This window comes from Mobula hypostoma, chromosome 10, assembly GCF_963921235.1.
Source record: "Mobula hypostoma chromosome 10, sMobHyp1.1, whole genome shotgun sequence".
Lineage (NCBI taxonomy): Eukaryota > Metazoa > Chordata > Chondrichthyes > Myliobatiformes > Myliobatidae > Mobula > Mobula hypostoma.
Genome location: NC_086106.1, coordinates 110877376 through 110903839, shown reverse-complemented (window position 1 = coordinate 110903839; position 26464 = coordinate 110877376). Strand labels below are relative to the sequence as shown.

Here is a 26464-nt window from a genome sequence, read left to right as displayed (position 1 = left end):
AAATAGCTCCACAATCCAAAACATAAATATCCACAGATCCTAAGAAAACAATGAGTAGAGGGTAGCTAAGGAAAAAAATTTAAAAAATAAACAAAGATATACAATGCCTCTAAGAAGTATTCATCCCCCTTGAAAGTTTTCATGTTTTATTGTTTAACAACACTGAATCACAGCGGATTTTATTTGGCTTTTTTTGACACTGATCAACAGAAAAAAACTCTTTTGTGTCAAAGTGAAAACAGATCTCTACAAAGTGATCTAAATTAATTACAAATATAAAACAAAAAGAATTCATTGCTTAAGTATTCACCTCCTTCAAGTCAGTATTCAGTAGATGCACCTTTGGCAGCAATTACAGCCTTGAATCTGTGTAGATAGGTCTCTATCAGCTTTGCATATCTGGATACCGCAATTTTTCTTCATTCTTCTTTACCAAACTGCTCACACTTTGTCAGATTGCATGGAGATCATGAGTGAACAGTCTTTTTCAAGGCCAGCCACGAATTCTCAATTGGACTGAGGTCTGAACTCTGTCCTGGCCATTCCAGGACACTAACTTTGTTGTTTTAAGCCATTTCTGTGTAGCTTTGGCTTTATGCTTGGGGTCATTGTCTTGCTGGAAAACAAATCTTCTCCCAAGTCGCAGTTCCCTTGTTGACTGCATCAGGTTTTCCTCCAGGATTTCCCTGTATTTTGCTTCATTCATTTTATCCTCTGCCTTCACAAGCTTTCCAGGGCCTGCTGCAGTGAAGCATCCCACAGCATGATGCAGCCACCATCCTGCTTCATGGTAGGGCTGGTGTTTTTGATGACGTGCGGTGTTCGGTTTATGCCAAACATAGCATTTATTTTGATGGCCAAAAAGCTCAACTTTGGTTTCATCAGACCATAGAACCGTCTTCCAGCTGACCTCAAGACTCCCACATGCCTTCTTGCAAAGATTTCATGTGAGTTTTTTTTCCCCCAACAGTGGTTTTCTCTTTGCCACTCTCCTATAAAGCTGCGACTGGTGAAGCACCATGGCAACATATGCAGTCTCTTCCATCTCAGCCACTGAAGTTTGTAACTCGTCCAAAGTCATCAAAGGTCTCTTGGTGGTCTCCCTCACTAGTCCCCTTCTTGCATCATCGTTTTTGCAGATGGCCTGCTCTAGGCAGATTTACAGCTGTGCCATATTATTTCCATTTCTTGATGATTGACTTAACTGTGCTCCGAGGGATATTCAGTGACGTGGAAATTTTCTTGTATCCATCTCCTGACTTCTGCTTTTCAATAACCTTTTTGCAGAGTTACTTGGAGTGTTCTTTTGTTTTCATGGTGTAGTTTTTGCCAAGATACCGAAGCACCAGCAGTTGGACCTTCCAGATACAGGTGTACTTTTATTACAATCAATAAACACCTTGACTGCACAGAAATCTCCAAAAACAGATCTCCATTTAACTAATTATGTGACTTCTAAAACCAAACAGCTGCAGCAGTGATGATTTGGTGTGTCACATTAAAGGGGGTGAATACTTATGCAATCAATTATTTGTTTTATATTTGTAATTAATTTAGATCACTTTGACACAAGTCTTTTTCTGTTGATCTGCGTCAAAAAAGCTGAATTATATCCACTGTGAATCAATGTTATAAAACAATAAAATAGGTGGGGGGGGGAGGTGTGAATACTTTTTATGGGCACTGTAATTGTCTAGATTAACACAATTAGTATATTAATGTCAAACATTAATCAAAGCCCAATGAGAAACAGCTACAGAAGGGCATTTACACAGAGTTAAGATTCTTCCTCTACAAGCTAAAGAATATTATAGCTGTTATTAAAATATCCATTTACCTCAGGTATCTGCACTACAGACTACTTCAAATTAATTTTCCATACATTACTGAAAGTAATAATTTGGACTTTGAGCATAAGCAGGGTAACAATGACTGTAGAGCAACTTCTATATTTTTTTTAAACAAATGGTTAGCAATTATTGGCTATATACCCAAACATGTGAAATACTAAATAGAGTACTAACCTCTTTGCAGTGCATCGAGAGTGCAAAAACAAGTGGATATACTGAAGATGTTGGAAAGTGAAACACAATCTGAACCAAGAAAAAAAAGTGGAAACAAGAATCAGGCAGCATATGCAGAGAGAAAGTGTTAATGTTTTGGAACTGTGATCTTGTATCTAAACTGGGTGAGAATAACAGTAAGGCTATGTCCACACCAGACCGGATAATTTTGAAAATGCCGGTTTTGCGTAAAAACGACAGGCGTCCACACTAGGCGTTTTTGAAAATACCTCTGCCCACATTAAAGTGGGTATTTGGGTGAACCTCCTCCTACTGGGCATGCGAAGGACACACAGAAAACAAGCGAAGAGGAAACAGAAACAACAACGGGAATGCTGCAGATGCTGGAAATTCAAGCAGCATACGTCAAAGTTACTGGTGAATGCAGCAGGCCAGGCAGCATCTCTAGGAAAAGGTACAGTCGACGTTTCAGGCCGAGACCCTAGTCCTGATGAAGGGTCTCGGCCTGAAACATCAACTGTACCTCTTCCCAGAGATGCTGAAGAGGAAACTGTATACTTGATGCGCGTTTGTCCAGTAACAGACTAGAAAAACTTAAAAGGAAATCGCCAAACGAAAGACTTGGTGCGCACTTGTCCAGAAACATTTCCTACAGCCATAGTCTCTTCACCGATGAAAGGGACGACAGCTACAGCTAAATGCAATAAGGCTTGTTACTGGGCAAAAGTGAAATTTGCTGTTACCTCATTTGTTTGCCTTTACTTTTGCCATGTCTTTGTGTATTATTTTGCTTTATTTAACATGTGCAATAAAACGAGTTACCGGGCAAAAGTGACAATTGCATCTATTGAATGTTTGCACAAGCAATACGTTAATAAAGCGCCTTGTTAAATGTATAAAACATGTCTGCATCAGTGTTATCTTGTATTTCCATACAATGCTACACAATGTTACACATCGATTGTCAGATATTGTCGTGGTGTTGGACGTTGCATTCAAGGAAACAATGAGAAGCCGCGCTGCTGCCACCACTCGTTCCAGCACGTCATAACAGCAGTTTTAAAAATTGCTGGTTACCTCGTACACACTATGCTGGATATTAGGCATTTTCAGATTTATTCACTCTGGAGAGCATTTCTGAAAAGCTCCGTTTTAGGGGGAGGAAAACGCCGTTTCAATGTGGACGGAGGAACAAAACGAAGAGAAAAGGCTTCAGTTACAGATTTATCCAGTTTAGTGTGGACGCAGCCTAAGTTAGTGCTCAAAGGCAGGGAAAGGAGGGGAGATATACAGGAAACAAAAATCTCCAAGTGTTAGATGGTTGGAAGGCACAAAAGACACCTGCAAAAGGGGTGACAATATGCAGCGAAATTATTGCTTATTAGACAGGTCCGAAGGAGCCACAAAGATAAAAAAAAAGAATCATTATCTTTTCTGGCAGTTTCAAAAAAAAATGGAGCGGTAAACTCAAAGTCTAAAATGTTGCCAACCTTTAAATAGAACAATGAGATACTATTCTTACAGCTTCTAGCAGCCATCATTGGTAAATAATAGTAAACCATGAGGCATCAGAACAATGGGTAAAGAATTAATATGACAGGCAAACAGAAACAGTGTGCGTGAGATGGGGAGGAGGAGGAGGAGGGAGAATGGTACTTGCATCTAACAAGCATATTCATTGAAAGAACATAATCTACATTTTGTTTCCCAATGAGGAGCTGGAGACCACATTGTGAGAGGTGAGCTAAATTAAACAAAGAAAGTGCCCCAAAGGACATCCTTAATGGCAAGGGGAGGGAGAAAAAGGTAAAAGTTGCATTGCCTACATTTGTATGGAGGAAAAATAGCCTTGCCTTCTTCCCTGCTTCAAACCTGCGAAATCTGTAACACTTAACTCTCACACCTGAAAAAGTAACTTGTTCTTCACTGATGCTGCCTTTATCTGAACAGTTATAGAATTTTCTATATGTTTTAACTTGTTAACTGCAATGTAGCAAGAAAATTTTATTGAGAGGTCCAACTCCATTTGCTGATTCTGACATTACTCCATTTGCATGCATTAAATTCCAAATGTACAAAGCAGAACTTCACATGAGCTACCAGCTAGGAAACCATTCCTCCAATAATTAGGCAGGTTTTTCAGACTAGAAAATATCTACCAACATCATGATCACCGTGCAAGATCAAGAACAATGGCTTGGTCAATCCTTACCTTTTGAGAAAGGGATGCACAGTTTTTGAGCTCAAAACTCAAAACAAAGCTCAAGAACCACAAAAATGGCGGCCAAATATTTGTAGGCAGCGTTTTTAATCAAAACCCATTAGGTTAAAAAAAAGGAAAATCTTGAGTAACACAAACCAGTCAGCTAGTTCAAAATAATGCTCTGAAGAACATTAATTGACTATGAACCCAACTCCTGGATTGCATTGATTACCTGCTGCATGGCCATGCCAGTGGGACTCCAAGGGCCTCTGATGAATCTGTCATCCAGTGCAGATAACCGTGGGCATCCTTGATGTGTTGTGAATACAGACAGGCACTTTGTAAAACCTTGGGTGCCAATGAGGTACCAAATGGTATGTCCTTATACCGACAGCTTTGTCTTTTGAAACTGAACCAGAATCTCCAATGCCATTCCTAAATAGCGATATAAAATTAGTCATCTTTCACATCCAGAGCTGCTAGCCAGTCTCCTATTGCCTGAATAGTCTCAAGAACTGAAACCGCTTGATTTTTTCTCTGAGAAAAATAGCTTAGAATCCTGAAGACAAGTAACCAGAGCTGCTTACCATCATCCCAAGTCTTCAGGACAGTACAACAATTCTGAAGCTGCAGCTGTTTTCTTTAAATCTCCAAGCTTCCCTCTTCAAAGTCCTTGAACACTTTACCTCCCAAATCCACATTCTTTTCGCCTGGAGTTCCACATTCAAAATCTTTACAATCAAGTTTCTATCCCTGTCAATGCAATGAAATGGCCCTAATTCAAGCCAGAAAAGCAATCCTCTATGGCCATGGGAAATACTCCCAGCTCATAGTTTTTGCGGAGTTCAACGTGATTGCAAATTTGCAAATTAATTTGGAAGCTACAGACATATTCAAGGACTTTGAAACACAAAAGCAAGTTTGATATAAGTTAGTCATTAGTTGGACTAAAAGAGTTTGTGGGTACAGCTTTTTTTTGTAAGTGGCTGAAAACCAGGCTTGAAACAAAAATAAATAGCACCTCAGGAATAAGAACTAGTTACAAGATTAGTTTGAGTTTGGTGACGGAGGGGGTGGCTTATGGGTAGGCAATGATAAAAATAATAGTGTTTGGTCAGTTTTAATAGAAGTCAGGTTAAAGGTGCTAGATGTGGATCTAAAAGAGCAAGGATGGGAAAGAAGCCATCTCAGTTTGTCTTTCCTCTTCAATATCGTCAATGTGAGTGACAACAGTTATAAAGTAGTTAAGAGTGGTCTTTTTTGTATTGTTGGTACAGGTCATTTGTTCAACCTCTGGACAATGTCCAGTGGACTTAAAGGATTCACTAACACAAACAAAAGTTGATCCACATACACTATGCAAGAGTTATATAGTAATTCCTAGTATTAGCAGAAGGCGATATGAAATCTGCAGATGAAGCTGTAACAATTATGAATCATACAGTTACTGGAACCAGAGGAAACTACCTTCTTGCCTTCAGTGAAGATGTGAGAAGAGGTCTAAGGAAGTGATTAAAGAACTGCACAAATGGGGTAGAGGTAATTATATAAGCTTGAGCAGCTTGTCTTGAGAAGCAGTAACAAAAGGAAATAGCTACATTAATTTGCTGCAGTCACATTTAAACTTTACAGTTGGATAAGTGTTTAATATTGGGAATCTCTTTCAAGATATGACAGACATTTTGATATTTTGATGCAGGATATATTCAGTAAGAGTGCCAAGTTAACCCTGTCCAAGTCTCTTGACCATAAAATACAAAAACAAGCAACATATAACTGATCTGGTAGAGTTCAAAGCCCAATTTATCAGGACACACACTGCAAATATGACTTAAACTGGACATCTCAGGAATGGAAATACTTACTTTAAAGTCTCATTTGAGACTCCTTTCGTTCCTGAACTGCATCTTTGCTTTACACTGCTTTTGGACAATCCAGTCAAACAAGCAACTTGCAGACTGGTGAGGTATTACGTGTTTCAAAGGAAAATTTAGTTCTTTAATATAATTTTAGTTTCCAGTCACAATTGCTGATGCACCACTAACAGATACTTTCTAAAAGTTCAAAATTTGATGAAACTTCAGTGCAGTCCCAACTAGGCCAGACTAGAGGATCTGCTATATTTTTACTGCCTCTCTCTACTACCAATCTAAGGTTAATTCATACCAGATACAGTACAGTTCTTTATTTTAGATAGTCTGAAACATGGGGAGAACAGCAATTTTACGTTTACAAACAAGTTTTTCATGCAAGCAAACACAACACTGATTAGTAAGTCAATGCATTCTATTACTGAAACATCTGATATTTCAGTTTCTGGCAAATGCTGGAGTCAAAATACTGTTCAGTACCTACAGTATTTCTTTGTGATACAATGTCGGCCAGAGCCAATATACCTACAAATGATGTCAGACCAAACCAACATTTTCTCTATTAATGTAAATTTTGCAAATCATCAGTTTTATTTGCTCTTAAAATGATTTTACTACTTAGGGAAGATGAACGATAGAACCCGATAAAACTCAGCTTGCAAATGGGTTTGGTAACCTGCCTAACATCTTGAATTAACTTTTAATTCAAGTGGGGTTTATTCACTAGTGTTCCAACTAACTTTACCTCTTGGAGTTGAAGTGCTACCAAGAGCACTTCGGAGAAATACTGGACAACAAAAAGTGGACTGGATTATTTTGCAATTCCAAAACCACTCCCAAACTACATTTACCAAGAATGAATTAAGGAGAAACAGTTTTATTTAACTTGTAAGCATAAAAATAACCTGATTAACTGGGTGAACCAAGTAGGCTCATTGGCCGAAATGTTATTATAATGTATTGAGCAGTGTTAAACTGAATCATGAAATTTCCTAACATACACTGTGGCAGACATTGATTCTAAAACATATTTTAGAAGTGCTTAAAACAAAGCACCTAATTCTGTGAGCTTTGATGTGAATCTGGATGGTCACTTCAATGTACAAGTTCACCGGAAACAGCACAAATGAGGATAATGAGCGAGAGAGAGAATGATTCTCAGTTCTTGCACTCTCCATAGCCAACAGTATACACAGAGGAAGAATGGTTGCTTCAGAAGAAAAGCATCAGGTAAAAATGGTAATTTGTAAAGACTGCATTTCAAAATAACGATGGAGATTCAATGAGAGGAATGGAGAACACTTTTCAGACCCACACAAATATAGCAAAGCACTGTTAATTAGAAGCTCAGGAAAGTTACCCATTATTTTGTATTCCCTGCCCAAGCAATTATTTTTTAACTTTATGATGCAGAGTTGAAATTTGAAGTTTCTAATAATAAAATTTAAACTCAATCCTGGAAACCTAAACATCTATTTAGGTTTTCTTCCTTTTATTTATATGCTTACCTCTGTCACCAGAACTTTCACTCCTTCGAGCAACAGGGTTGTTCGGAATAATGCCATTTTTTACTTGATGCAGACGCCTGGTGAGTTCTTCTTCTGTAATTTCTCCTTCAAAATACAATTAGGATGGACACCATGAACAATATTATAACAGTTATCAAATTCACACTTCAACCATTGCTTCACACTGACGCACCACTAATAGATTCTTTCTGAAAAGCTACAAATTTGGCAAAATTTGGGTCCAGGATAGCTCAGATCAAGTCTTAAGCATTCTTAAGTAGGAGGTGAACAGCCAGAAGTCATGATCCATGTAGGTACCAATGACACAGTAGGACAAGTGATGAGGAACTACATTGGGAGTTCAGGGAGTTGGGTGCTAAGTTAAAAGGCAGGACCTCCAGGGCTGTGATCTCAAAAACGCTAGCCTTGCCACGTGCTAGTGAGGCCAGAACTAATAAGATTATACAGTTTAATACGTGGCTAAGGAGTTGGTGTCGGAGGGAGGGGATGAGATTTTTGGATCATTGGGCTGTCTTCCAGGGAAGGTGGCACATGTACAGAAGGAACAATTTGCACCTGAACTGGAGGAGGACTAATACCCTAGCAGGAAGGTTATTAGTGCTGCACTGTGGGGCTTAACGAGTTGCAGGGGGATGGGAACCAGAGTGCCAGATCAGATAGTGGAGAGTTTGTGGAGGCAAATGTTGGTAACACCTCAGATGAAGTTAGAAATCCAAAGATTGAGCGTGGTGTGACTAGTGTTCTGAGCTGCATATATTTCAATGCTAGAGGTATCTTAGAAAAGGTGAATGATAATGCTGAAGATGAGGCGGCTGGTTACAAACAGAGGCAATGTGTAGAGAGGAGAAGCTGTTGATATGCAAAATTGCAGTCAATAGCATGAGTCGCAAACGTAAAAGGCCGATGAAATCAAAAAGGGTGAATACGGGACTGAAGGTGTTGTATTTGAATATGCACTAAACGGAATAAGTTTGGTGAACTTGCAGCACAGTTACAGATTGGCAGGTATGACGTTGTAGGCATCAATGAATCATGGCTGAAAAATTATAGCTGGAAGCTTAATGTCCAAGGATATACATTGTATTGAAAGGATAGGCAGGAAGGCAGAGGGGGCAGCGTTGTTCTGTTGGTAAAATAATTAAATCAAATCATTAGAAAGAAGTGACATAGGATTGCAAGGTGCTGAATCATTATGGATTGAGAAAAGGAACAGTAAGGGTAAAAATAACGATGTGAGTTGTATACAGACCCCCAAACAGTAGTAAGGATGTGGTCTGCATATTACAATGGGAGATAGAAAATACATGCCAAAACAGCAATATTACAGTAGCCACTGGTTGGGGGGTGGGGGGGGGGGGTTCATATGCAGGTAGACTGAGAAAATCAGGTTGGTGTTAAGATTCCAGGCGGGGGAACTTTCTAGAGTGCCTATGAGATGGCTTCCTAAGAGCAACTCATGTATGAGTCCACTGGGGATCAGCTATTCTGGATTAGGCGTTCTGCAATGAATGGATTAGAAGGTTTAAAGTAAAAGAACTCTGAGGGGCAAGTGATCATAATATGATCGAATTCACCCTGAAATTTGAGGAGGGGCTAAAGTCAGATGTATCATTATTACAGGAGTAAAGAAAATTACAGAAGCACGGGAGGGGAATTGACCAGAATTGATTGGAAAAAAAAACAATGGCAGGGATGACGGTAGAGCAGCAATGGCTGGGATTTCTGGAAGCAACCTAGAAAGCACAGGATACATACATCCCAAAAAGGAAGAAGCATTCTAAAGGAAAGAAAAAACAACCATGGCTAACAAGAGAGATCACACCCAACATGAAAGCCAAAGAAAGGGCCTATAATAGAGCAAAAATTAGTGGGAAGTTAAAGGATTGGGAAGCTTTTAAAAACCAACAGAAGGCAACTAAAAAGTCATTAAGACGGTAAAGATGGAATACAAAAGTAAGCTAGCCAATAATATTAAAGAAGATACGAAAAATTTCTTCAGATACATAAACTGGAAGAGAGGCGAGAGTAGATATCAGACCACGGGAAAACAAGGCTGGAGAGGTAGTAATGGGGGAAGAACGAAATGACGGACAAACTGAATAAGTATTTTGCATCAGCCTTCACTGTAGAAGTATGGTGGAAGTTCCAGGTGTCAGAGGTCATGAAGTGTGTGAAGTTACCATAACTGGAGAGAAGGCTCTTGGGAAACTGAAAGGACTGAAGATAGATAAATCACCTGGACCAGATGGTGTACACCCCAGGGTTCGGAATGAAGTGGCTGAAGAAATAGTGGAGGAATTAGTAATGATCTTTCATGAATCACCAGATTCTGGAGGACTAGAAAATTGTAAAAGTCACTGCACTCTTCAAGGGAGAAAGGCAGAAGAAAGGAAACTATAGTAGTTTGTCTGACGTCTGGTTGGGAAGATGCTGGAGTCGATTACTAAGGATGAGATCTCAGGGTACTTGGAGGCACATGCAAAGTCCGCCGTATCAGCATGGTTTCCTCAAGGGAAACTCTTACCTGACAAATCTGTTGTGATTGGTTGAAGAAATAAAAAGCAGGATAGACAAAGGAAAATCAGTAGATGTGTGTACTTGGATTTTCAGAAGGCCTTTGACAACATACATACACAGTTTAACAAATAAAAAATATCAATAAAAACCAGCAAGGGAATCCTCAAGATATCTTTCTTGTCAAGGGAACAGAAATTAATTATAACATTCAAATTTCTTCAGCCAAGATTAAATTGTCTCTCAACCTAGCAGTATTTTAATCGTACTAATTTTAACCACTAGGTCATTCACAACTAAGGAGTTTGGTGAGACTCTGGAAAACATGGGCCCTCAAACAATTCTCAGGAACTACATATCAACAAAAGACAAATAGTGATCAGGAAATACACCCATGCACCAGCACAGTTTTTGTTTAATTGAGGGAAAAGGTATTTGGAGATCAAGATCTCAGAGGTAGTACAAAACTTGTGGTCTGCCAGGCACCTGTGATTCCCTGCTGTTAATATGCTTGACCTCCTCACAGCTGGAATGAAAAATATCACAAGACCATAAGACACAGGAGCAGAATTAGGCCATTCGGCTAATTCAAGTTTGCTCAGCCATTCTATCATGGCAGATTTATTATCCCTCTCAACCCCATTCTCCTGCATTCTCCCTGTAACCTTTGATGCCCTGACTAACCAAGAACGTATCAACCTCCACTTTAAATATACTCAATGATTTGGCCTTCAGTCACCTGTGGCAATGAATTCCACAGACTTACTACCTTCTGGCTAAAGAAATTCCTCATCAGCTCTGTTCCAAATGGATGTCCATATAGTCTGACGCTGTGCCCTCTGGTCATAGATTCACTGCTGTAGGAAACATCCTCTCTATCCAAACTTTTCTATATTCAATGAGATTTACCCTCATTTTTCTAAACTCCAATGAGTACAGACCCAGAGCTATCAAACGCTTCTCATCTATTAAACCTTTTATTTGAAGAATCATTCCCATGAATCTCCTCTGGACCCTCTCCAATGCCAGCACATCTTTTCATAGATAAAGGGTCCAAAACTGCTTAAGTGTCTGACCAATGCCTTATAAAGCCTCCGATACCTACTCTCACCTTCCTTTTACTATTTATGTATCTGAAAAAAAAACTTGTGGTTTCCTTTTTTATATTATTGGCTAACTTCCCTTCATATTTCATCCTTTCTCCCCTTATGGCTTTTTTAGTTGCCTTCTGTTGTTTTTTTTGGCTGATGGCGTAGTGGCAGGAAGTCCCGAGTTCGAAGCCAGTCGGCTCCCCTGCATGCCTTTCATCCATGCTGGGTTAAGAGCTGGTGATCTCTTTGAAAAACTCACCCGGCAGAAAGCAATGGCAAATCACTGCTGTAACTTGCCTCGTACGCGATACCCAACTACGTCAGAATGGCGTGGGAGGAAGTAGTCCGCTAACTGGAAAAATTCCGGATGCGACCTACCTGTTGGTTTTTAAAAGCTTCCCAATCCTCAAACTTCCCATATTTTTTGCTATATTGTATTCCCTTTCTTTTGCTTTTATGCTACTTTTGACTTTTTTGTAAGCCACAATTGCCTTGTCCTTTGGGATGTATCTATCTCTATCTTACACCTTCCAAACTGCCCCAGAAACTCCAGCCATTGTTGTTCTGCTGTCATCCCTGCTAGTATCCCCCTCCAATCAACTTTGGCCAGCTTCTCTCTCATGCCTCTGCAATTCCTTTTACTCTACTATAACCTTGATATGTCTGACTTTATCTTCACCTTTCAAACTGCAGGGTGAATCCTATCATATTATGATCACTGCCTCTTAAGGGTTTCTTTACCTTAAGCTCCCTAATAATATCTGGTTCATTCCACAACACCCAATCCAGAATGGTCTTTCCCCTGGTAGGCTCAGCCACAAGCTGCTCTAAAGGGCTATCTTGAAGGCTTTCTGCAAATTCCCTCCAGCACTAACCTGATCTTGTCAATCAATATGCATATCGAAATCCCCAATACCATTGTAACAAAGAGAGCCTTAAGATCTTGGCAATTGTAGGGAGGACTTGCAGTAGATTGAAAAGCTTGAGAATGCAGATATTAAGGAAGAGGATGTGCTGGAGCTTTTGGAAAGCGTCAAGTTGGATAAGTCACCGGGACCAGACGGGATGTACCCCAGGCTACTGTGGGAAGCAAGGGAGGAGATTGCTGAGCCTCTGGCAATGATCTTTGCATCATCAATTTGAATACAGGAGAGGTTCCGGAGGATTGGAGGGTTGCGGATGTTGTTCCCTTATTCAAGAAAGGGGGTAGGGATAGCCCAGGAAATTACAGACCAGTGAGTCTTACTTCAGTGGTTGGTAAGTTGAAGACCCTGAGAGGCAGGATTTATGAACATTTGGAGAGGCATAATATGATTAGGAATAGTCAGCATGGCTTTGTCAAAGGCAGGTCGTGCCTTACGAGCCTGATTGAATTTTTTGAGGATGTGACTAAACACAATGATGAAGGTAGAGCTGTAGATGTAATGTATATGTATTTTAGCAAGGCATTTGATAAGGTACCCCATGCCAGGCTTACTGAGAAAGTAAGGAGGCATGGGATCCAAGGGGACATTGCTTTGAGGATCCAGAACTGACTTTCCCACAGAAGGCAAACAGTGGTTGTATTCTGCATGGAGGCCGGTGACCAGTGGTGTGCCTCAGAGATCTGTTCTGGGACCCCTACTCTTGTGATTTTTATAAATGACCTGGATGAGGAAGTGGAGGGATGGGTTAGTAAATTTGCTGATGACACAAAGTTTGGGGGTGTTGTGGATAGTGTGGCGGGCTGTCAGAGGTTACAACGGGACATTGATAGGATGCAAAACTGGGCTGAGAAGTGGCAGATGGCGTTCAACCCAAATAAGAGTGAGATGGTTCATTTTGGTAGGTCAAGTAGGATGGCAGAATATAATATTAATGGTAACACTCTTGGCAGTGTGGAGGACAGAGGGTTCTTGGGGTCTGAGTCCATAGGACACTCTAAGCTGCTATGCAGGTTGACTCTGTGGTTAAGAAGGCATACGGTGCATTGGTCTTCATCAACCGTGGGATTGAGTTTAAGAGCCGAGAGGTAATGTTGCAGCTGTACAGGACCCTGGTCAGACTCCACTTGGAGTACTGTGCTCAATTCTAGTCGCCTCACTACAGGAAGGACGTGGAAACCAGAGAAATGGTGCAGAGGAGATTTACAAGGATGTTGCCTGGATTGGGGAGCATGCCTTATGAGGATAGGTTGAGTGAATTCGGCCTTTTCTCTTTGGAGCGACGGAGGATGAGAGGTGACCTGACAGAGGTGTACAAGATGGTGAGAGGCATTGATCATGTGGATAATCAGAGGCTTTTTCCCAGGGCTGAAATGGCATGCACAAGAGGGCATAGTTTTAGGGTGCGTGGAAGTAGGTACAGAGGAGCTGTCAGGGGTAAGTTGGTTTTTTTTAATAACACAGAAAGTGGTGAGTGCATGGAACAGGCTGCCGGCGATGGTGGTAGAGACAGAAACAATAGAGTTTTTTTTTGGAGACTCCTGGATGGCTACATGGAGCTTAGAAAAATAGAGGGCTACGGGTAAAGCCTAGGTAGTTCTAAGGTAGGGACATGTTTGGCACAGCTTTGTGGGCCGAAGGGCTTGTATTGTGCTGTATGTTTTCTATGTTTCTAAGAGACAGGCAGGAATTGAAACGGACAGAGGGAGCTTATTAGGAATACAGGAGAGAGCTGGAGAACAAGCTTGGACAGAGTAGCACATGGGAGGTGTGGAGGGACGTGAAGAACATCACTGGCTTCAATCAGCCTAGCTGTAGAGCACTGGAATGCAGCCATGAACGGGCTAATGAGTTAAACCAATTCTTCAACAGGTTTGGGTACTGCCCTCCTGTTCACACCTACCTCAGCACAACAGTCCAGGCACCCAATGTTCCCTCAGCATCAATGCCTCCTCTCTCCACTTCAAGATGTGGATGGACAACACTGTCTACCTCCCTTCCTTGCCCTGCACCTACTATCCACACCTCCACATACCAACTGCTATTGTCCCAATCTTCACCTCCCCCAGCCCCTACCTTCCATCAACTCCCCAGTCATCATGGACTCACCTTCAATACTGAGAAGGTGATAAGGGCTCTAGGGCAACTCAGATAGGGCAAAGCACTGGGACTGGATGGTGTGAACACCAAGGTCCTGAAGCAGCGTGCTGAGCAGTTGTGTTGAGGCCTCCAGCGCATTTTCAGTCTGAGTCTCAGCTTAGAAAGGGTCCTGACTGTGTGGAAGACATCATGTGCGGTTCCAGTACCCAAGAAGGGCCAGCTGAAAGTCTTGAACAACTATCGTCCAGTGGCCCTGACCTAACATCATGAAGACCCTAGCGTGGCTGGTCCTGGCTCACCTCCGACCCCTGGTCAGGTCAGCCCTCAATCTCCTGCAGACAGTGGAGTCAACGATGCTATCACCTACCTGCTGAACAGAGCCTACTCTCATTTATATAAGCAGGACAGCACTGTGGGGATCATGTTTTTTTGATTTCTCAAGTGCCTTCAATACCATACAGCCCTCATTGCTGGGGGAAAAGCTCCATTCAATGCAGATTGACACTTCCATTGTATCCTGGATAATGGACTATTTGACCGGTAGACCACAGTATGTACAGCTTCAGAGCTGTGTGTCAGACAAGGCTATACGTAGCACTGGGGCTCCCTTCCTGTTTACCCTGTGTACCTCGGACTTTAGATACAATGCTGAGTCATATCATCTGCAGAAGTTCTGATGACTGAGCCATAGTTGGGTGTGTAAAGGGAGGATAAATACAGGGCCCTGGTGGAGGACTTCGCCAATTTGTGCAAGCTGAATCTTCTGCAACTCAACATTAGTAAGACAATGGAGAAAGTGATGGACTTTAGGAAGACTATGCCTGCATTGCTGCCCGTTACCATTTATGGTGAGGACCTACAAGTACTTGGGGGTGCACCTAACGACAGACTTGAATGGAGCACCAATACAGAGGCTATGTACGAGAAAGGTCAGAATCACCTCTAATTCCTGAGGAGACTGAAGTCCTTTGGCGTATGCATGCTTCTCCTTCACATGTTCAATACAAGAGATGCCAACAGGCTCAATAAACTGATTAAAAAGGCTGGCTCTGTTATAGGAGTCAAACTGGACACATCGGAGGGTGTGATAGAACAAAGGACCCTACGGCAAATCCTGGCAATTCTGGACAATATTTCTCACCCTCTGCATGCCACCTTGGCTGAACAGAGGAGCACTTTTAGTAATAGACTAAGACAACTGCGCTGCACCAAACAGCGTTATACGAGGTCATTCTTACCCTCAGCCATTAGGCTCTATAATGAGTCAATCTATAGCCAAGGAAGTGATGATCCTCTCCTGTTAAGACCGTTTGTGGTAAATTTTTTTTTATTCTTTCTACTTCTCTTCTAATATTTATATCTGTGCACTTGTAATGCTACTGCGACAATGTAATTTCTATTGGGATCAATAAAGTACCTATCTATCATCGCCCTTTTTCATCTCCCGATGCAATTCGTATCTCATATTCTGGCAACTATTTGGAGATTTGAATATTAATGCAATCAGGGTCTTTCTACCCTTGCAATTTAACTCTACCCACAAGAACTCAACACCTTCCAAGCTTATGTCACTTCTAAGGATTTGATTTCAATTTTTACTGACAGAACCACAACATCCCCCTCTGCCTACCCGCCTGTCCTTTTGATACAAGTTGCATTTTTGAATGTTCGGCTCCCAACTGTGATCTTCTTTCAGCCACAACTCAGTGCTGCCCACATTATACCCGCCAATCTCTAATTGCGTTACAACACCATCTAATTTTATTATTATAGTAATTTATGAATATAGTAATTATATTAATATATATTTTTACTTTTATTATACTTTTATTTAGTATTATTATTACTATTTATGGTTTTATTACTATTATTTATGGTGCAACTGTAACGAAAACCAATTTCCCCCGGATCAATAAAGTATGACTATGACTTTATTCTGTATACTGCATACATTCAAATATAACACCTTTATTCCTGTATTCATTACCCTTTTCAATTTTGCCCCCATGTTGGACAACATCCCCACCACTGAACATTTATACCCTGATGCATACATTATGCAGACCAAGTTCTTGATATGCATGTTAAACCTTCAAAATGGTCATTCTTCGCACTGACAAAGGAAGATATCACAGGATGGACAGAGGAAAAGTTGTAAAAATGTATCTAGAATGTCACTGAAGAAATGCAATATCCCCACTGATTTCTGGAAGCTTCTGTCCCAGAATTGCTCAAAGTGTAGAGAGCACATTTGCAATCATATCAAACACCTCAAGGCCTTTCACTGAGAGATTACAAATGACAAATGCCCTGCATTTGCAGAAGGAAAAGATCACTCTTACTACCCATAAACCATTACCTGCCCCTTGTATTGGGGAGTCTACAGTTTCCACAATGGCCCTATTAGTCACCTCAGAACTCTCAAAACCAGATTGGAAGTCACAGTGTATCTTACAGATTACTTAAGAGGAAAGATTAACAAACTAGTTCAAATGTTTGCACTCAGCTTCCAGCCACATAGCCACTCAACACGGTACATGCCATTTCTACCTCCATCACAGGATTCATAAGAAAGTCTGCTAAGATAGCTGTCTGATCCATAGAAATTAATTCATCTTATATTGAATCAGTTCTTTCTTCTGTTGTCTAGTCTCTTCCCACTTTCATCTATGACAACTCTGATACCCTATCATTTTGATAACTTCCTGTGTTCTTGACCCAATCCTAATCAGTTCCACCATTGATATTCTGTCTATATCTCCATCCGACATCAGGTGGCTTGATGGCCTTTGAACAGAAGCCAAATCAGCCTCCAAATAAAACCAACTTCACCAGGCTAAATATATCCTTACAGCAGACTACTTCCCTCTAAATCCTATCTGTCACTTCCTCAATCTCCTGTGTGAGCCGAAGGTCATCGAGTTGCAGCTCCAGTTTATCACAGTCTCTAAGGAGCTGCAGCTCAGTGCACTTCGTGCAGGTGTAGTTATCAGGGAGACTGGAGGTTTTCCGAAGTTCTCACATCATACACAAGGAACATAACACTAGCTCTAGACTCATTCTCAGCGCACTATGTACTAACAGAAAAACTTAACAGAAACTTACTTAGAGCCTATATCTGTGCTCGCCCATTCTCGCCCAAGCCTGTTGAGCCAAAGCCGGACCACTGTAACAATACCCCATTTCAACAATGTCTACTTTCTTTTTATTGGTTCAAGTAAGGCTCACTCCTGACGAGACCTGTAGTTCTCAAATATTCCTGCCCTGCAAGATGTCACTCTCTCACTCACTACTTCAAAATACCACAAACGCTAAACATCCTCATCAGATGGCTTGGTGGTCCTTGAACAGAAGCTGAATCAGCCCCCAAATAAAACCAACTTCACTGGGCTGAATACATTCTTACATCACACAATTTCTTTAAATCCACTCACTCTCCTGACACAAAGTTCCTGGGCCCAAGTTATGCTCACTTCTTCCTGGGATACTTGGAACAATAGACAATAGGTGCAGGAGTAGGCCATTCAGCCCTTCAAGCCAGCACCGCCATTCACTGTAATCATGGCTGATCATCCACAATCAGTACTCCGTTCCTGCCTTCTCCCCATATCCCTTGACTCCGCTATCTTTAAGAGCTCTATCTAACTCTTTCTTGAAAGCATCCAGAGAATTGACCTCCACTACCTTCTGAGGCAGAGCATTCCACAGATCCACAACCCTCTGGGTGAAAAAGTTTTCCCTCCATTCTAAATGGCCTACCCCTTGTTCTCAAATTGTGACCTCTGGTTCTGGACTCCCCCAACACTGGGAACAGTCTTTGATTATTTCTGTTCAGATCTTTTCCAAGTGATAACTGTATTCCACTACCCACAGTCATACTTTGCTACCAATTTCCATCACTTCCCAATAACCAACAACTAGATCCTGCCTTGCTTTTCTTTTTTCCAATCTCCATTTCTAGAAGTATGTTAGAAACCAATACCAATTAGAAGCCCATAGGTTCTCATTCTTGACTACCCCACCTCCCACCTTCACCTGTAAGGACTCTATTCATTTCACACAGTTTTTCTAGTTCCATCATATTGATTCTGAGGATCCTTTCTTTTTGCATAATCATGGCTTTCTTTCCACCATAGCTGAGAGTTCTCACTCACAACTGCTATATTTCCAATACCTTTGGCTGTACCAATGTAATTTGTACCTGGCCAATCTTGGTGTTCACCATAGTCATTATCCATACTCTCTCCACCATTACCACCCTCTGCAGCTTGAAAACAGACATATTTGTATTTTTCACTTTTCCAGTTTTTGCCACACTGAACCACCGTTTTTCTCTCTATATAGATGGTGCCTGCCCTAAATAACTCAAGCTTTGTTTTTATTTCAGAAAGAAAAAAAAACAAAGAAACCAGAGGTTCGTGAGCCAGTCCTCATTAAGTATTTGGAGGTGGAGAGGAATTAGGCTATTTGGCCCATCTGAGTCTGCTCTGCCATTTAATCACGGTCTTTCAGCGTTTTGAGCACCTTCTCCCTTGTACAGTAACTGCACTCACTTCTCTTCCCTTGCACCTTTCAACATCTGGCACACTGCTAGTGCCTTCCACAGTGAAGGTTGATGCAAAATACTCATTTAGTTCATCTGCCATCTCCTTGTCCCCCTTTATTATTTCTCCAGTCTCATTTTCTAGCAGTCCTATATCCACTCTCATCTCTTATTTTTTTTACATATTTGAAAAAGCTTTTATTACCCACTTTGATATTGTTTGCTAGCTTGCTTTCATATTTCATCTTTTCCCTCCTAATCATTCTTTTAGTTGCTCTCTGTAGGGTTTCAAAAGCTTCCTAATCCTCTATCTTCCCACTAATTTTTGCTTTGCTGTATCCCCTCTCTTTTGCTTTTACATTAGCTTTGACACCCTTTGTCAGCCACGGTTGAACCATTTTGCCATTTCAGTATTACACCATTTGAAATTCCTTGGCATGATCATATCTGTCCTGGCACCAGCATGCAAGTGCCATCATAAAGAAGGCACAACAGTGCCTCCACTTTCTTACTAGTTTGTGCAGATTTGGCATGTCATCTAAAACTTTGACAAACTTCTATTGATGCACAGTGTGAAGTATCCTGAACGGTTACATCACGGCCAAACACCAAATGCCCATGAATGAAAAAGCCTTAAAAAAAAAGCAGTGGACGTAGTCCAGTCCCTCAAAGGCAAAGACCGCCCCACCAATGAGCACAGGTACAAGAAGCACTGCTACGAGAGAGCAGCATGCATCAAGAACCACCCACCATTCCACCAATGCTCTCTTTTCGCTGCTCCCAACGGGAACGTGGTACAGGAATATCAAACATACAGTTGCAAGATAAAAGATTGTGAACCCTTTGCAATTACCTGGTTTTCTGCACTAATAACTCATAAAATAGGCTCTGACCTTCATCTAAGTCACAATACAATCTGCCTAATCTAATAACACACAAACAATTGTACTTTTCATGTCTTTATTGAACACATTGTTTAATCATTCACAGTTCAGGCTACAAAAGGTATGTAAACCCTTGTATTTAACAACTGGTAGAACCTCCTTTAGCAGCAATATCCTCCACCAAATGTTTCCTGGAGCTGCTGATCAGATGTGCACAACAGCGAGGAGGAATTTTAGATCACTCCTCTATACAAAACTGTTTCAGTTCATCAATATTTCTGGGACACCTTTCATGAACAGCCCTCTTCAGGTCTTGCAACAGCATCTCAATTGAGTTAAGGTCTGGGCTCTGACTTGGTCACTCCAAAACACAAATTTTCTTCTTTTTAAACCATTCTGTTGTTGATTTACTCTTATGCTATGGATCATTGTCTTGTTGCACCATCCAGCTATTAAGCTTCAGGTGACAGATCGTTACCCTGACATTCTCCTGTAAAATGTCTTGATACAATTTTGACTTCATTGTTCCCTCAATGATTGTAAGCTGTCCAGACCGTGGGGCAACAAAACAGCCCCAAATTATGATGCTTCTTGCTCCTTCACTGTTGGGATGAAGTTTTGGTGTCGGTGTGCAGTGCCCTTTTTCCTCCAAACAGAGGTGTGCACTTCTGCCAAAAAGTTCAACTTTTGTCTTATATGTCCGCAGAACACTGTCCCAGAAGCAGAGCAGAACATCCAGGTGGTCTTTTGCAAATTTAAGACATACAACAATGTTTGCTTTGGAGAACGGTGGTTTCCTCCACGGTGTCCTTTCATGAACACCATTCTTGTTCAGTGTTTTTCTTATAGTGGACATATGAACAGAGACTTTAGCAAGTTCTAGAGACTTCTGCAGTGCTTTTGCTGTTATCCTTCAGTTCTTTTTCACCTCCTTCAGCATTGCATGTTGCACTCTTGTGAGTTTTACAGGATGCCCACTCCGAGGGAGAGTCACAACAGCACTGAGTTTCCTCCACTTGGAGACAGTTTCTCTTACTATAGATTCATGAACACTCAGGTCTTTAGAAAAGCTTCTGTAGCCTTTTCCTTCTTCTAAGGTCCTCCGACAGTTGTTTTGATCAAGGCACGGTGCACATAAACAGATCTTGAGAAGAGCAGGCTCTACCAGTAACCTGGCTTTGTGTATTTTTTATATATATAGGGCAAGGCACCTCTACAGCCCAATCTCATCTCATTGATTGGAACACCTGACTCCAAATGTCTTTTGTAGTAGGCATTATCCCAGAGATTCACATACTTATTTTGAACCTAGACTGCGATTGTTTAAATAGTGTTGACAAGAAGTAGTACAATTGTTTGTGCGTTATTAGCTTAGGCAGATTGCGTTTGTCTATTATTGCAACTTAGATGAAGATCAGACCACATTTTATGAATAATTAATGCAGAAAACCAGGTAATTGCAAAGGGTTCACTAACTTTTTGTTGCAATTATAGAACAGTACAGCACAGGAACAGGCCCTTCAGCCCACAATGTTGTGCCGAACCAGCTAAAAAGCAAATCAAAAACACCCAAACACAAAATCACTCCTACCTATACAATGTCCATATCCCTCCATCTTTCTCACATAAGTATATAAAGGGTAAAAGAGAGTCATGGGTAGATCAATACAAAATGAATCTGGAGATATTGTAATGAGAGATGCAGAAATGGCAGAGGAACTGAATGCATATTTTGCATCAGTCTTCACAATGGAAGGCATTTGCAGTATACCAGACATTCAAGAGTGTCAGGGAAGTGAAGTTTGTGCAATGAAAATTACAACTGAGAAGGTGCACAGGAAACTTAATGGTCTGAGGGTTGATAAATCTCCTGAACTTGTTGGAATGCACCCTCGGGTTCTGAAGGAAGCAGCTGGAGAGATTGCAGAGACATTAACGATGATCTTTCTAGCATCGATAGATTCTGGCATTGTACCAGATGACTGGAAAATTGCAAATGTGGGAGGCAGCAGAAAGGAAGCTATAGACCTGTTAGCCTGACATCAGTGGTTGGGAAGTTGTTGGAATTGATTGTTAGGGATGAGATTAAGGAATACCTGGAGACACATGACAAGATAGGCCAAAGCCAGCATGGTTTTCTGAAAGGAAAATCCTGCCTGACAAACCTATTGCAATTCTTTGAGGAAATTAAAAGTAGGGTAGACAAAGGAGATGCAGTAGATGTGGTGTACCTGGATTTTCAGAACGCCTTTGACAAGGTGCTGCACATAAGGCTGATAAAGAGACTATGGAATTACAGGGACGTTACTAGCATGGATGGAACACTCGCTGGTCGGCAGAAAACAGAGAGTGAGAATAAAGGGATCCTATTCTGGCTGGCTGCCAGTTACCAGTGGAACTCCACAGGGGTCGGTGTTGGGACCGCTGCTTTTTACGACGTCTGTCAATGATTTGGACTATAGTATTAATGGATTTGTGGCTAAATTTGCCAATGATACAAAGATAGGTGAAGGAGCAGGTAGTGTTTTTAGGAAACAGAGAGCCTGCAAAGAGACTTAGATAGTTCAGGGAAATGGGCAAAGAAGTGGCAAATGAAATACAATGTTGGAAAATGTATGGTCATGCACTTTGGTGGATGAAATATACGGGCAGACTATTATTTAGATGGGGGGAGAATTCAAGATGCAGAGACGCAAAGGGACTTGAGAGTCCTTGTGCAAGATACCCTAATGGTTAACCTCCAGGTTGAGTCAGTTGTGAAGAAGGTGAATGCAATGTTGGCATTCATTTCTAGAGGTAAAGATTATTAGAGCACGGATGTGATATTGAGGCTCTATAAGGCACTCCTGAGACCACACTTGGAGTATCGTGTGCAGTTTTGGCTCCTTATTTTAGAAAGGATATAATGACATTGGAGAGGGTTCAGAGAAGATTCACAAGAATGATTCCAGGAATGAAAGGGTTACTGTATGAGGAACGTCTGACAGCCCTTGGGCTGTATTCCTGGAGTTCAGGAAAATAAGGGGGGATCTCATAGAAACATTCCGAATGTTAAAAGGACTGAACAGATTAGATATGGCAAAGTTATTGCCCATGGTAGGGGAGTCCAGGACAAGACAACACAACTTCATGATTGAAGGACGTCCATTTAGAACAGAGATGTGGAGAAATTACTTTACTCAAAGGGTGGCAAATCTGTGGAATTTGCTGCTACGAGCAGCTGTGCAGGCCAAGTCACTGGGTGCATTTAAGGCAGAGATAGACAGGTTCTTGATTAGTTAGGGCATAAAAGGGTATGGGGTGAAAGCAGGAGAGTGGGGATGACTGGAAGAATTGGATCAGCCCATGATTGAATGGAGGAGCAGACTTGATGGGCCGAATGGACTGCTTCTGCTCCTACACCTTATAGTCTTATTGTCATTCATGTGCCTATCTAAATATCTCTTAGAAGCCTTTAATGTATTTGTCTTTACCACCACACCAAACAGGGCATTCCAGGCTTCCACCACTGAGTAAAAAATCTTGCCCCTCACATCAACCTTGAACCTGCCCCTCTCCTCAATGCATGCCCTCTGGTATTAGGCAATTACAACCCGAGGAAACAGATACTCCCTGTCTACTTTATGCCTCTCATAATCTTATAAAACTCTAAGATCTCCCCTCAGTCTCTGCTGCTCCAAAGAAAACAACCTAAGTTTATCCAGCCTCTCATGATACCACACGCCCTCTAAACCAGGCAGCATCCTGGTAGACCTCTCCTGCACCCGCTCCAAAGCCTGAACATCCTTCTTGCAGTGGGCAACCAGAATTGTATGCAATACTCCAGATGTGATCTAACCGAAGTTTTATAAAATTAAAACATAACCTCTTAACTTACTCAATGCCTCAACAAATGAAAGCAAATATTCCATAAACCTTCTTAATCAGCCTATCGAATTGCGTAGCCACTTTCAAGGAGCTATGAACTTAGACCCCAAGATTTCTCTGCTCAGCAACACTGTTAAGGATCTTGCCCTTAACAGTGTACTGTCTCCTTGTATTTGCCTTACCAAGGTGCAATACCTCACATTTATCTGGGTTAAACTCCACTGCCCATATCTGCAACTGATCTATAACGCACTGTACTCCTTGCCAGTCTTCTACACATCGCACAACTCCACCAATCTTAGTATCATCCACAAACTACTAACTCAAGAATCTATATTTTCATCCAGGTCATTTACGTATATACATCACAAATAGCAGAGGTTCCAACACAGATCTCTGCAGAACACCACTAATTACAGACCTCCAGTTGGAAGGCCAGCTGGTGGCACAATGGCATCAGCAAAGGCTCCTGAGTTCGAATCCAAGTCGGCCACCCCCCCAAGCACGCTTTCCATCCATGCGGGTTGAGCGTCGAGCTAGCCACTTGGCCTCATTAAAAAAAAAGGGTCGAGTCAGGAACATTCATATTGTGACCCGGTTAATCCGAAAGGAGACCAATCCTGACACTACGCGCCAGACAAGAATGGCTGACTGTCTGGTGCCACACGCTAAAAAAAAAGTTGGAATGGGTCCTTTCAACTATTACCTTCTGTTTTCTATGCGCAAGCCAGCTCTAAATCCAAACAGCCAATTCGTTGCAGACTCCATGCATCTTAATCTTCTGGATTAGCCTCCTATGAGGGATTCTGTCAAATGCCTTCATAAAATCCATCATCCACTGCCATACCCTCATCAATTTCTCATCACCTTGTCAAAAAACTCAATTAAGTTGGTAAGACAACAACATGCCCAGCACAAAGCCATGCTGGCTCTCCCTAATTAGAGCACGGGTTTCCAATTGCTCATATATCCTATCCCTAAAATAACTTCACTTACCTGAACATTGAACTGATTCTACAACCTATGGACTCACTTTCAAGGATTCTACAACTCATGTTATCGGTATTTATTTATTGTAGTGTTTCTTCTTTTGCAGATTGATTGCATGTCAGTCTATGCTTGTGTGTAGTTGTGGATTGATTCTATTGTATTTCTCTGTTCTGTGAATCCCAGAAAGAAAATGAGTATCAAGGTAGTATACAGAGATAATAAACTTACTTTAAACTATTAGATTTCTACTATCCGCAAGTTTTTTGCTTTTCAACCACAACTCTCGACTACTTCCCTGATTAAAATCCTTCTGATTACCATTAAACATCAATCTGAAGACAGTCTCAGCTTCAAAGTTCAAAGTAATTTTTTTTTCCATATCAAAGTACATATATATCACCACATATAACCCTGAGGTTTATTTTCTGGCAGGTATAATCAATAAATCTATAATAGAATAATAACCATAATAGAATCAATAAAAGATTGCGTCAACTTGGGCTTTCAGCTAGTGTGCAAAAGACAACAAACTGTAGAAATACAAAAAAAGGAAACAATAATAACAAATAAGCAATAAATTTCGAGAACAAGATGAAGAGTCGTTGAAAGTGCATCCATAGGTTCTGGGATCATTTCAGTGACGGGGCAAGTGAAGTTGAGTGAAGTTATTTCCTTCGGTTCAAGAGCCTGATGGTTGAGTGGTAACAACTGTTCCTGAACCTGGTGGTATGTGTTCTAAGGAAGGCTCCTGCACCTTCTTCCTGATTGCAACAGTGAGAAGAGAGCATGATCTGGCGGGGAGAAGGTCCCCTGACGACGAATGCTGCTTTTCTGCTCTACACATCATGTAGAAGTACTTAAAGGTGGGAGGGCTTTACACGTGATGGAATGAGCCATTTCCACTACTTTTTGTAGGATTTTCCATTCAGGCATTGGTGTTTCCATACCAGGCTGTGATGCATCCAGTCAATATAGAAGTTAGACAAAGTTTAAGATGTCATGCCGAGTCATCTCAAACTCCACAGGAAGTAGAGGTGCTGCCATACTTTCTTCATAATTTCACTTATGTGCTGGGTCCCAGGACAAGCCTTCGAAAAGGTAACACTGAGGAATTTGAAGTTGCTGACCCTCTCCATCTCTGATCCTCAACGGGAATTGTTTGTAGTGCAAAACAATATGCACACCCTGAATGGGTATGGAAACTGGTTCACATTCTCCACATTGCAACCAAGGTAAAGGAGCTAGCCTACAAGAAAACACTATAGAGAAAGTCATTTTAGCAGTCTGAAGTTAGAACACCGTTATCATGTTTGCATTTGGCTTTTCTAATAGAAAGTCTAAATGTAAACAGTAGAGGAAGACTGTGACAAAATATAGTTACAAATATATTAAATAGGAAGTTTTACATTATAATTGCAATTAAAAGTCTGGCATTGTATACTGAAGGATATCAAATACTCCATGAAAAATCAGTCACAAGTTCACAAACAGAAGTTTGAAACTGCACAAAATAATAGATCCCCTCCCCATAAACTATATTTTGACAAACTAGCAACATGAAGAAAATGCACAAGGATATGAAATGACACTGGAAACTTTGTGATCAGTGTTGGGACAGCTTCTTTTCATGTTGTACAATACAGTGCAAAGTCTTAGGCACATATCTACAGCTAGGGTGCCCAAGACTTTTGCATAGTAATATAGAAATCTTATGCATTCCACTATAATGCTGCCACAAAAAAATTCATGACATGTGAGTAATGACCAACCCTCTTCCGATATGGGTCTCTATTACACACTGAGGGGGGGAACAGGGCAGAGAAACATGGTTGGGAAAAAAGGAAGAAAGAGGGGAATCAGCGTAAAGCACCAAAGAGACATTCTGTAATGCTTAATCACCGAGTTGTTTGGAATCAAATGTCCTT

The 26464-nt window shown here is 41.1% G+C and overlaps 1 protein-coding gene across 1 annotated transcript in view; it reads right to left on the bottom strand.

Annotated features, from left to right (window-relative positions):
• Positions 1-26464, bottom strand: part of rlim (ring finger protein, LIM domain interacting) — a 70975-nt gene that overhangs the window by 5792 nt on the left and 38719 nt on the right. Inside the window, exon 3 of the mRNA XM_063061037.1 lies at positions 7607-7711. Coding sequence (XP_062917107.1) covers positions 7607-7711 — 105 coding nt within the window. The remainder of the gene's footprint in view (positions 1-7606; positions 7712-26464) is intronic.